Raw genomic sequence first — 13,208 nt, forward strand, 5'->3', positions numbered from 1 at the left:
AATTATTGTTAAAATAAAAAAGTGGGAGAAGAGTTAGGTTAGGTTACAAGGGCACAAGAAAATCGCGTGACTGCAGTCTGTCATAATAAATACACTGTTTAACAACAATAAAAAAATTGAAATAATTTACAAAAAATAAAAGGTAAGACAATAAACTAATTAACTATTAAATTTACTTTTAAAATTTGTTTTTAAAAAATTAATTTAAAATGATTTTTTAAAATATTTTTTTTACACAATTTTTTTGAGTTATTTCATCATGTTTGTTTTCAAGGATAAATATAATTAATAATCATGTAATGATTTATTTTTAGTTGAATATTATAAAATGGCACGTCCCTGGAGTTCTGATTTAATTGGTGTTTTAAAAGGTGCACAAATTGTTGCAAATACATTGTTAAAACAACAAAGTGATTGTGCCAAAAAAATATTGGATAATTCAAGTGTTAAATCAGCAGCAGCAGCTAATTTAACAGAAACCTTGGAAAAATTACGTGAAATTGATCCAAGTAAGATACCAGTAAGTTTAAAAAAATTAAAATAAAATTATTATTTATTGTTATTTATTGAATTATTTGTTTTTCTATAGGAAAAAATTTATTTAGAAACAAAAGAAATAATTGACAGAATTTATGTTGTTGAAAGAGGAATATTGGAGTATACTAAACACCAGACATCAGAATTAATTGATCTTGATATTATTAAATCAAATATAAACAATCAAGAAAATAAAATAACTCCAAAATTAGAAATTTATAATCCAGCAAAAGATCCACGTGAAATTAAACCAACAAAATTTGTTGACACTGTTAAAACAACAGCTGATAATTTAATTGATAATGATAAATTACTAAACAATAAAAATATCATTGATGTGCCTGAAAATTATAGTACAGTTAAAGAAAAAATAGAAACAATTGGAAAATTAGAAAAAACAATTCCAAAAATTCAATTAACAAAAAAAGATAAAGAAGTTTTAAGAAAATTAGAATTAGAACATGAAAAAAAATTGGAAAATAATATTAAAAATAAATCACCAGGTTTATCAAGTGTTGAAACAACTGGTGTAAATAATGATGATGATAAAAAAATTAATATAAAACCAAAAATTAAACCAACAATAAAACCAAAACAAACAGTAAGTTTTAAAAAAAAATCGAAATAACAATGATAATTTTTTAAATTAATTTTTATTAGCTTTTAGAAAATGCAAGAGAAAGAAAAGTACCAAGTACAAGAATTGAACGTTTATTTGAATTTGGAAAACTTGGTGTTAAACTTGGTGGTGGAACAGCAGCTGAATATGGTCGTAGATTTTTGGGTATTAAAAATAAAAATAACGAAAGTTTAGACAGTCTTTTTTTAACTCCAAAAAATGCTGAAAGAATTGTATCAACATTATGCACAGTAAGAGGTAAAATATTCTCAGTTTTTTAATTAATTTAAAAATAATTTCTAACACTAATTTTATACCCTACACCATTTGTTATATTTTTAAATTGATTTAAATTTAATTATATTACTAATTTTTAAATTAATGAGTTGATATTTGTTTGTTAAACAAGGTGCTGCTTTAAAAATTGGTCAAATTTTAAGTATCCAAGATAATTCTGTGATAAGTCCAGAATTACAACGAGCATTTGAACGTGTTCGTCAGAGTGCTGACTTCATGCCAACATGGCAAGTATCGGTAAGTTGATAATTAAAAAAAATACAAAAAAATTATGTGACAATTATATTGACTGGTCCAGTAAATCCCCAGACATCTTTTGACAATATTAATGACTTTAATGTTGTATTTTTAAATGCATCCATTGTTATTCCATTGATTCTATTAAATGACAAGTCAATTACATCAGTAACAAGTCCACGAAATACAACTCTGTCAATAGTTTGTAAACTATTGTGTCGTAAACTTAATTTTTCGAGTGTTATTTTAGAAAAAGTCATATCATTTATATAAGTAATATGATTATAATCTAAATTAATTATTTTCAATTTATTCAGGCCATAGAAAAATTCTGGTTTTAATATTTTTAATTCATTTTTTGCCAATGATAAATGTGTGATGCTTGTTTCATTGAAGGCGTTGGAAGAAATATCAGTAATTTTATTTTCACTTAGATCCAATTTTGTGAGTTGATACAATCCATTGAATATATTTTTTTCAATTGTTTTTAATTGATTAGATGATAGTTCAAGATTTGAAAGTTGAACTAGTCCAGTGAATGTATATTGTTGAAGAGTTGTTAATTTATTATTGTTGATAATGAGATTGGTGATTGAATTTAAAGTTGAAAATGCACCTTGTCCAATTTTTGTGATATTATTACTTGATAAATCAAGTTTATTTATTGCTGGATAAAGTTTAAAAAATGTTTGAAGATTAATATTCATCATGTTGCTATTAATTATTGTTAAATTTTCCAACAACACAAGTTCTGGCAGTGATTTTTTAAAATCTTGTCGAGCTCCATTGATTGTTAATGTCAATGAACGTAGTGATTCCAATCCGGCAAATATTCGTGGTTCTAAAGATACAATTCCAGAATTAATTTCCAATGATTCCAACTTTGATAATCCAACAAATCCATCTGGTTTTAAATCTAATTGACCGTCTGTTAATTTGAGACTTAATTTTGTAATATTTAAATTATTAAATGCACCTGGTTTTATTGATGATATACTTTTGTCAACTATATCAAGTTCTTGATCATCATCAAGATCAAAATTAACTTTTTCAATCTTCACCATGGTTTTTAAACTTTTACAAATTTTGTAACCAGCTCGATGAAAATAACAAGCCACTTCTGCATCTTTTATTATTGGACTTCTCAACTCCACAGTGATAAATAAACTCGCAAATATTATCAAGTTAATTGCCAAATATTTATTACTCATTTTTATTAATTTATTTGTAGAGTAAATAATTTATTCTTTTTATTTTTAGTCAACAAGATTTATAATTGTTCTGGCACCTTTGATAATCTTTGAAGAAGTGATATTGATAATGTCAAAATGAACTTTGATAGAACATTCAGGTCATCTTTCACTTATATAAATAAAAAAAACATCCGGTATTTCCAAACAACAAAGTCATTAGCCAAAGTCCTTCGCTACCTGACGAACTTGTTTTTTTTTTTTTTTTTTTTATTTTATCATCAAGTATAAAATAAAAAAAAATATATATATTTTTACTTGTGCTTCATTAGTGAGAGTATTAATTACTCTTGGTCAATTAAATAAATTCTTAACAATTATTAAAAAATATTTAAATTGCTCATGAGAAAAGAAAATTATCAACCAGTTCTCTGGATTTTATTTAAATCAAATATATATTTTTTTATTCTGGTAAACTAAATCGATTTAAATTTATATTTTATAAAGAAACAATTAACAAATAATAGAATGAAAAAAAAAAAATGATTATAATCGATGTTGAAATTATTTAATCGATATTTTACTTATCATTTTTTAAAATTATTTTTTCATTGTTAATCAGTTGAAAATTTTAAACTCGAGTAATATTTGTAAGTGAGGTAAAACCCCAAGTATTTTTGATAACTTCAAGATAATCATCCAGAATAATTGACATTATTCTAGACTTTTTAAATGCATCTCTGGCAATTGTATCAATTTTATTATGAGACAAGTCCATCACGTGTACAAATAAACCCTCGTAATCATTTTCCCCAATAAAATTTATATTGTTATTATTTAAATTTAATTTATCAAGTATTAAATTCGAAAATGCATAACGTTCAATTGAACTTATTTTATTGTTGTTTAAATTAATGTCTTTTAAAGATTTCAAGCCATTAAAACTTCCATGTGTTATTGTTGTTAATTTATTATTTGACAATAATAGAGTAGAAATATTCAAACCATTGAATGATTTATCACCAATATGCGTGATGAGATTGTCAGAGAGATCAAGAGTCTGGAGACTAACTAGACCCCTGAACATTTTTCTTTCTACTGTTTTTAATTTGTTTGATGATATTTTAAGATGCTTGAGTCGGTCCATTCCATCAAACATACCTTCCTCGAGATTTGTCAAGTTGTTTTTGTTGATAATAAGTGTAGTCAATGAATTTAAAGTTGAAAAAGAATCTGCACCAATTTTTATAATATTATTACTTGTCAAATCAAGTAGATTTATTTCTGGATAAAATTTATAAAATGTTTGAGAATTAATAATCATCATGTTGCTATTAATTATTATTAAATTTTCCAACAATACAAGTTCTGGCAGTGATTTTTTAAAATCTTGTCGAGATCCATTGATTGTTAATGTCAATGAACGTAGTGATTCTAATCCGGCAAATATTCCTGGTTCTAAAGATACAATTCCAGAATTAATTTCCAATGATTTCAACTTTGATAATCCAACAAATCCATCTGGTTTTAAATCTAATTGACCGTCTGTTAATTTGAGACTTAATTTTGTAATATTTAAATTATTAAATGCACCTGGTTTTATTGATGATATACTTTTGTCAACTATATCAAGTTCTTGATCATCATCATGCTCAAAATTAACTGTTTCAATCTTCACCATGGTTTTTAAACTTTTACAAATTTTGTAACCAGCTCGATGAAAATTACAAGTCACCTCTGCATCTTTTATTATTGGACTTCTCAACTCCACAATGATAAATAAACTTGCAAATATTATCAAGTTAATTGCCAAATATTTATTACTCATTTTTATTAATTTATTTGTCGAATAATAAATTTTTTTCAAACAATTATTATAGTTGTGGTATCTTTGACAATTGAAATGATACTGATTTTATTTTTTATAATATGAATGAGTTGAATAGAAAGTTTTAGGTCATCTCTGGCTTATATAAATGAAACATCATTTAGTTTTTCGCAAAAACAAAGTCATTAGTAACTAGGTCTACATCCTTTTCTTATTTTATTTTTTATAACAAAGTATAAAATTGTTTTTTTTGTTATTCGATCATTAACGATAGTATGATATATTATATTTCAATTGATCTTTGGACCATCAGCAATTTCACAATACTCTGAAGCCTCGATTATTAATATTTTGTTTTTATTTTTTAATGAAAATATTATGCACCAGTTTAACTGAATTTTTTATTGTACAAATAATTTATACTTGAATAATTTTTGTTGATTCACGAAAACCCCAAGTATTTTTAACAATGACAAGATTTTTATTAATAATTAACGTCATAATTTCAGAGTTTTTAAATGCATGATAGCCTACAATATCAATTGTGTTATTAGAGAGGTCAAGTATTTTAACTGACATATCTTCAAAATCATTTTCACCGATTGTTGTCAATTTATTATTTGACAATGATAGAATGGACATATTAAAACCACTGAATGATTTATCACCAATATGCATGATGAGATTATCAGAGAGATCAAGAGTCTCGAGTTTATCCAGGCCCCTGAACATTTTTCTTCCTATTCTTGTTAGCTTATTTGATGCTATTTCAAGACGCTTAAGTAGATTCAATCCTTCAAAAATTCCTTCCTGAAGAGCTGCCAAATTGTTTTTGTTGATAATGAGTGTAGTCAGTGAATTGAGATTTGAAAATGCACCTTGTCTAATTGTCATGATATTATTCCTTGATAAATCAAGTCGTTTTATTTCTAGATGAATTTTGTTAAATGTTTGAGAATTAATAATCATCATGTAGCTATTAATTATTGTTAAATTTTCCAATGACACAAGCTCTGCCAGTGAGTTTTCAAAATTTTGTCGAGTTCCATCAATTGATAAATTCAATGAACGTAGTGATTCCAGTCCTGCAAATATTCGTGGTCCTAAAGTTATGATTCCAGAATCAATTGTCAATGACTTCAGCATTTTTAAACCATTAAATGAACCTTGACTAACAGTCAAGTTTTGATTTGGTATGTGCAATCGTAAATCAGTTATCGATAAATTCTTGAATGCATTTGGTATTATTGATGAAATCTTGTCGATAATGTGTAGCTCATTATAATAAGTTTGTGTTGGTTGACGATCTTCAACTGATACCAATGCATTGTGAAACGAACAAATTTTAAAGCGTGATTTTACAGTATAAGCTTTATATCCATCACTTTCACGACATGTCTCTGAATATTTAACAATTAACAACATGTAGAAAAAAATACTGCACAACAAGGATAATTTTTTAAGCCTCGTCATCTTGAAATATATTTTTTAATAATAATTATTGTGCGAAGGATGCTTATCAACTGACTACTGTTAATAGCTATTGAAATTTTTTTTTATTTTTTTCCATCAGGTGATCAATGCAAAGATCAATCGTAGTATCAAAACACCAATAAATTTCTTAATGACTTTAAATCAACACTACGGTTATATAAATAATTTTATTTTCAGATTTTAAATATTTAAATGAGTTCAATATTCGAAGGAATAAATAAATTGTAAAATATTTTTAATTGTACCTTTATTAATGAGTTGACAATGACGAAATAATTATTTATAATTTTTAATTTATATTGCAATAACGTGTGTTGATTCATCAAGACCCCAGAAAGATTTAATAACATTAATGTTTTTATCGACAATTAATAATATAATTTTAGAATGTCCAAATACTTTTTTGGCTACCAAATAAAAAAAATTCTCAGAAATATCAAGTACATTTACAGATATATTTTTAAAGCTATTCTCATCTATACGAGAAAATTTATTATTTGTCAAATTTAATTTATCAAGTACTGTGCCTGCAAATGCTGAGTCAATAATTTTACCAATTTGATTATTATTTAAATTAATAACTTTTAAAGATTTTATGTCATTAAAAATTCCATGTTTTATTATTGTCAATTTATTATTTGACAATGATATAGTTGAAATATTAAGATCATTGAATGATTTATCATCAATATAAGTGATGAGATTATCAGAGAGATCAAGAGTCTCGAGTCTAGCTAGACCCCTAAACATTTTTTTTTCTATTCTTGTTAATTTATTTGATATTATCTCAAGATGCTTAAGTAGATCCATTGAATCAAACATACCTTCCTCGAGTTTTACCAAGTGGTTTTTGTTGATAATAAGTGTAGTCAATGAATTTAAAGTTGAAAAAGAATCTGCACCAATTTTTGTGATATTATTACTTGTCAAATCAAGTAGATTTATTTTTGGATAAAGTTTACAAAATGTTTGGGAATTAATAATCTTCATTTTACTATTGATTATTATTAAAGTTTCCAATGACACAAGTTCTGGCAGTGATTTTTTAAAATCTTGTCTAGCTCCATTGATTCTTAATGTCAATGTACGTAGTGATTCTAATCCGGCAAATATTCGTGGTTCCAAAGATACAATTCCAGAATTAATTTCCAATGATTTCAACTTTGATAATCCAACAAATCCATCTGGTTTTAAATCTAATTGACCGTCTGTTAATTTGAGACTTAATTTTGTAATATTTAAATTACTAAATGCACCTGGTTTTATTGATGATATATTTTTGTCAACTATATCAAGTTCTTGATCATCATCAAGCTCAAAATTAACTGTTTCAATCTTCACCATGGTTTTTAAACTTTTACAAATTTTGTAACCAGCTCGATGAAGATTACAAGTCACCTCTGCATCATTTATTATTGGACTTCTCAACTCCACAGTGATAAATAAACTAGCAAATATTATCAAGTTAATTGCCAAATATTTATTACTCATTTTTATTAATTTATTTGTCGAATAATAAATTTTTTTCAAACAATTATTATAGTTGTGGTATCTTTGACAATTGAAATGATACTGATTTTATTTTTGAGTAGAAAGTTTGAGGTCATCTCTGACTTATATAAATGAAACATCATTTAGTTTTTTTAAAAACAAAGTTATTAGTAACTAGGTCTACATTTTTTTTTTTATTACAAAATATGGAATTGTTTTTTTTTTTTTTATCAGCAACAGTATAATAATTTTATTTCAATTTATCTTATTCATGTCAACATTATGTACGACTTTAACTCAATTTTTTTTTTTCTATCGTACAAATAATTTACACTTGAATAATTTTGATAAATGACTAAATTTCTATTTCTAAATAGTAAATTTATATTTAAATTAACAATAATTATACATGAATAAAAACAATATTAGTCAACCAATTAACTAAATTTTTTTTTTGAGATATACAAAAATTTATATTTCAATAATTTTTGTTGATTTATCAAGACCCCAGAAAGATTTAATAACATTAACGTTTTTATTAACAATTAATGATGTAATTTTAGAATGTCCAAATGCATTTTTAGCTACAAAATGATAATCATTCTCAGAAATATCAAGTACTTTTACAAATATATTTTTAAAGCTCTTCCCATCTATACGAGAAATTTTATTTTTTGTCAAATTCAATTTATCAAGTATTAAATTGGAAAATGCATAACGTTCAATTAAACTTATTTTATTGTTTTTTAAATTAATGTCTTTTAAAGATTTTATGTCATTGAAAATTCCATGTTTTATTGTTGTCAATTTATTATTTGATAATAATAAAGTAGAAATATTTAAACCATTGAATGATTTACCATCAATAATAGTGATGAGATTATCAGAGAGATCAAGAGTCTCAAGTCTAGCTAGACCCCTAAACATTTTTTTTTCTATTCGTGTTAGTTTATTTGATGTCATTTCGAGATGTTTAAGCAGATTTGATCCTTCAAACATATCTCCCTGAAGTATTGTCAAATTGTTTTTGTTGATAATAAGTGTAGTCAATGAATTTAAAGTTGAAAATGCACCTTGTCCAATCTTTGTGATATTATTACTTGATAAATCAAGTTTATTTATTGCTGGATAAAGTTTAAAAAATGTTTGAAGATTAATATTCATCATGTTGCTGTTGATTATTGTCAAATTTTCCAACAACACAAGTTCTGCCAGTGATTTTTTAAAATCTTGTCGAGCTCCATTGATTCTTAATGTCAATGTACGTAGTGATTCTAATCCGGCAAATATTCCTGGTTCTAAAGATACAATTCCAGAATTAATTTCCAATGATTCCAACTTTGATAATCCAACAAATCCATCTGGTTTTAAATCTAATTGACCGTCTGTTAATTTGAGACTTAATTTTGTAATATTTAAATTATTAAATGCACCTGGTTTTATTGATGATATATTTTTGTCAACTATATCAAGTTCTTGATCATCATCAAGATCAAAATTAACTTTTTCAATCTTCACCATGGTTTTTAAACTTTTACAAATTTTGTAACCAGCTCGATGAAAATAACAAGCCAATTCTGCATCTTTTATTATTGGACTTCTCAACTCCACAGTGAAAAATAAACTCGCTAATATTATCACGTTAATTGTTAAATATTTAATACTCATGTTTATTCATTTGTTTGTTGAATAATAAATTTTTTTTCAAACAATTATCATAGTTGTATAGTATCTTTGACAATTAAAATAAAACTGAGTTTATTTTTTATAATATGAATGAGTTGAATAGAAAGTTTTAGGTCATCTCTGGCTTATATAAATGAAACATCATTTAGTTTTTCCAACAACAAAGTCATTAATAAGTGAGCCTACATAATTCTTTCTATTTCTTTTTATTACAAAATATAGATCTGTTTTTTTTTTTTATTATTCTCAACAGTATAATAATTTTATCTCAATTGGTGTTTGTTATGTAAATATCATGTTACATTATTTATGTACGACTTTAACTCAATTTTTTTTTGATTCACGGAAACCCCAAGTATTTTTAATAATGATAAGACTTTTATTAATAATTAACGTCTCAATTCTTCAGAGTTTTTAAATGCACGTCTAAATAGTAAATTTATATTTCAATTAACAATAATTAATAATGGCTTATACATAAATGAAAACAAAATCGACTAATAGTTTCAATTAGTTAAATAATTTTGAGATATTCAAAAATTTATATTTCAATAATTTTTGTTGATTTATCAAGACCCCAGAAAGATTTAATAACATTAACGTTTTTATTAACAATTAATGATGTAATTCTAGAATGTCCAAATGCATTTTTGGCTACAAAATGATAATCATTCTCAGAAATATCAAGTACTATTACAAATATATTTTTAAAGCTCTTCTCATCTATACGAGAAATTTTATTTTTTGTCAAATTTAATTTATCAAGTACTGTACCTGCAAATGCTGAGTCAATAATTTTACCAATTTGATTATTATTTAAATTAATAACTTTTAAAGATTTTATATCATTAAAAATTCCATGTTCTATTATTGTCAATTTATTATTTGACAATGATAAAGTTGAAATATTAAGATCATTGAATGATTTATCATCAATATGCATGATGAGATTATCAGAGAGATCAAGAGTCTCGAGTCTAGCTAAACCCCTAAACATTTTTTTTTCTATTCTTGTTAATTTATTTGATGTTATTTCAAGATGCTCAAGTAGATCCATTCCATCAAACATACCTTCCTCGAGTTTTACCAAGTGGTTTTTGTTGATAATAAGTGTTTTGAGTGAAAATAAAGTTGAAAATACATCTGTACCAATTTTTGCGATATTATTACTTGATAAATCAAGACGTTTTATTGTTGGATTCATTTTGTAAAATGTTTGAAGATTAATGTTCATCATGTTGCTATTAATTATTGTTAAATTTTCCAATGACACAAGTTCTGCCAGGGAATTCTTAAAATCTTGTTGAGTTCCATCAATTGACAATGACAATGAACGCAGCGATTTTAATCCAGCAAAAATTCTTGGTTCCAATTGTACAATTCCTGGATTAATTTCCAATGATTCTAACATCAAAATTTCTTGAAATAAATCTGGTTTTATTCTTAATTTATCATTTTGTATTTCAAGCTTTATATGTTTGACATTTAAATTTTCAAATGCACTTGGAGAAATTGATGTAATACTTTTGTCAATAACAATAACTTGCTGTTTGTTATTACGATTTAAAATTGATTCATCAATGCCCACCAAGATATTTGAACAAATTTTTAAACCATTTTTGGAATAACAATTATTTACTTCATCTCCAGTTGGTAAATATCTCAGTCTCACTGAGACAATTAAACCCATTGTAAAATAGCCAAAAATAATGAATTTTATATTCATTTTTATTTGTAATTTATTTTTTCGTTTGAAACACTTGCTTATTGTTGCTATGTAATTTAATTTAATAAACTGACGAATGAATACGAAAAATATACTATTTATACTTAATTATTAATCTTTTATTTACGATAAAAAAAATCCGTAGACAAATAAACGTCTAATTTAACTGTACAATTTAACATCTTTGTTAATCTTTTTTCGGAAATTTCTCGCATTATTATCATTATTATTAACTTAAAAATATCTGTCTGTGTTAAATTTAATAGCAATTTAAATTTACTCATGGATTTAATATTATTTCGCAATTTGTTTTTAACGTTATTAAATTTATTTCTAGAAAGTTTTGGATAAAGAATTGGGACCAGATTGGAGAAATAAAGTTGTAACATTTGAAGAAAAACCTTTTGCTGCTGCATCAATAGGTAAAATAATTAATGAAAATTAATTTCCAACAAATATCAATATAAATTAAATGCAAATTATTAAATTAATAATTTTTTTTTGTTTATTTAGGTCAAGTACATTTGGCAACACTTGCTGATGGTCAATCAGTTGCAATGAAAATTCAGTATCCAGGTGTTGCTGAAGGTATTCAAAGTGACATTGACAATTTAATTGGAACACTAAAAGTAAGAAATTAATTAATTATATCATAAACCTTTTTTAAATTTTATTTATTTTTTTTTACAACAGCTATGGAATGTATTTCCCAAAGGAATGTTCATTGATAATGTTGTAGAAGTTGCTAAACGTGAACTAGCTTGGGAAGTTGATTACATAAGAGAAGCTGAATGTTCTCGTAAATTTAAAAATTTTCTTGAACCATATCCTGATTATTACGTTCCCAATGTTATTGGTAAATATAAATTAACATATTTAATTAAATTTAAAATGATAAATAATATAATTTATAAATTAAAATATTACAGAACAATTATGTGGAAAAAAAGTATTTACAACTGAACTTATTGATGGTGTACCTGTTGATAAATGTGCTGATATGGATATTGAAACACGTGAACATATTTGTAAATTAATTATGAGATTATGTTTAAATGAATTATTTGTATTTCGTTATATGCAAACAGATCCAAATTGGTCAAATTTTTTCTACAATAATGAAACTAAAAAAATGATATTACTTGATTTTGGTGCATGTAGAGAGTATGATAAATTATTTATGGATAATTATATTGAAATAATAAATGGTGCAAGTCAAAATGATCGTAATAAGGTACTTGAATTATCACGTAAAATGAAATTTTTAACTGGATATGAAACAAAAACAATGGAAAATTCTCATGTTGATGCTGTTATGATGTTGGGACAAGTATTTAATGAAAATACTGAAAAATTTAATTTTGGACAACAACAAATAACACGTGGTATTGCTAAAATGGTACCAACAATTATCAATGAAAGATTATGTCCACCACCAGAAGAAATTTATAGTTTACACAGAAAATTATCTGGTGTATTTTTATTATGTGCTAAACTTAATGTACAAATTAATTGTCGTGATATGTTTAGAGATGTTTATAATAATTATAAATTTGGATAAAAAAAATATACAAATTATATTTTTAAATTTATTCATAATGAGTGTAATATTTTAATTGACAAAATTTATTTTAATTAAAATGTTGAAATGTAATTTTAAATTGTGGTTATTATTTTTAATGTTTAATTAATCCTGGATTATACTTATCAGTTTATAATTGATACTGAATTAATGTTTTGAGATTTATTTGTTTATTTTTGGTGAACCAGAAGCTGTTTGGGATGTCATGACTTCATCCTTCAATTAATAATTATTTTTCTAAATAAAAAATTGTTCAAGCCAGTTAATGATTGCCTTAATATATAAACTAAATTTATAAAAAAATATACTGGATATTTCACATGGATTTTTATAAATTTATTTGTCTATTAAATATTAAATAATTAAATAAGAATTACAACATTTCATTGATTAAATTTTCAAAGCTAACAATTAATATAAAAAACAAAATCATCAATTGTTAATTCATCTTGTTTACTACTTTTTAATTATGGCTTGTAAATAACCAGTCAAATAAAAATATTAAAAACAAATTAGATAAT

At 24.6% G+C, this 13,208-nt stretch overlaps 2 protein-coding genes across 2 annotated transcripts; one reads left to right on the forward strand and one right to left on the reverse strand.

Moving 5' to 3' along the window:
• Positions 1-8: 8 nt before the first annotated feature.
• On the forward strand, positions 9-13,194 carry LOC122849752 (atypical kinase COQ8B, mitochondrial). Its single transcript, XM_044148561.1, has 9 exons — positions 9-142; positions 315-520; positions 590-1,138; positions 1,198-1,414; positions 1,566-1,690; positions 11,443-11,527; positions 11,619-11,734; positions 11,799-11,961; positions 12,035-13,194. Exons 2-9 carry the CDS (start codon positions 329-331, stop codon positions 12,664-12,666), a joined length of 2,079 nt encoding a protein of 692 aa, XP_044004496.1. The 5' UTR covers positions 9-142; positions 315-328; the 3' UTR covers positions 12,667-13,194.
• LOC122849767 (toll-like receptor 3) lies at positions 1,697-3,238 on the reverse strand. Its single transcript, XM_044148580.1, has one exon. It carries the CDS (start codon positions 2,899-2,901, stop codon positions 1,723-1,725), a length of 1,179 nt encoding a protein of 392 aa, XP_044004515.1. The 5' UTR covers positions 2,902-3,238; the 3' UTR covers positions 1,697-1,722.
• Positions 13,195-13,208: the final 14 nt, after the last annotated feature.

Source organism: Aphidius gifuensis, linkage group LG2, assembly GCF_014905175.1.
Source record: "Aphidius gifuensis isolate YNYX2018 linkage group LG2, ASM1490517v1, whole genome shotgun sequence".
Taxonomy (NCBI): Eukaryota; Metazoa; Arthropoda; class Insecta; order Hymenoptera; family Braconidae; genus Aphidius; species Aphidius gifuensis.

Coding starts and splice junctions, on each gene's coding strand:
- LOC122849752 (XM_044148561.1), top strand. CDS start 329: ATGGCACGTCCCTGGAGTTCTGATTTAATTGGTGTTTTAAAAGGTGCA. Junction 1,415..1,565: donor AACATTATGCACAGTAAGAG/GTAAAATATTCT, acceptor TTGTTAAACAAG/GTGCTGCTTTAAAAATTGGT. Junction 11,735..11,798: donor ATTTAATTGGAACACTAAAA/GTAAGAAATTAA, acceptor TTTTTACAACAG/CTATGGAATGTATTTCCCAA.
- LOC122849767 (XM_044148580.1), bottom strand. CDS start 2,901: ATGAGTAATAAATATTTGGCAATTAACTTGATAATATTTGCGAGTTTA.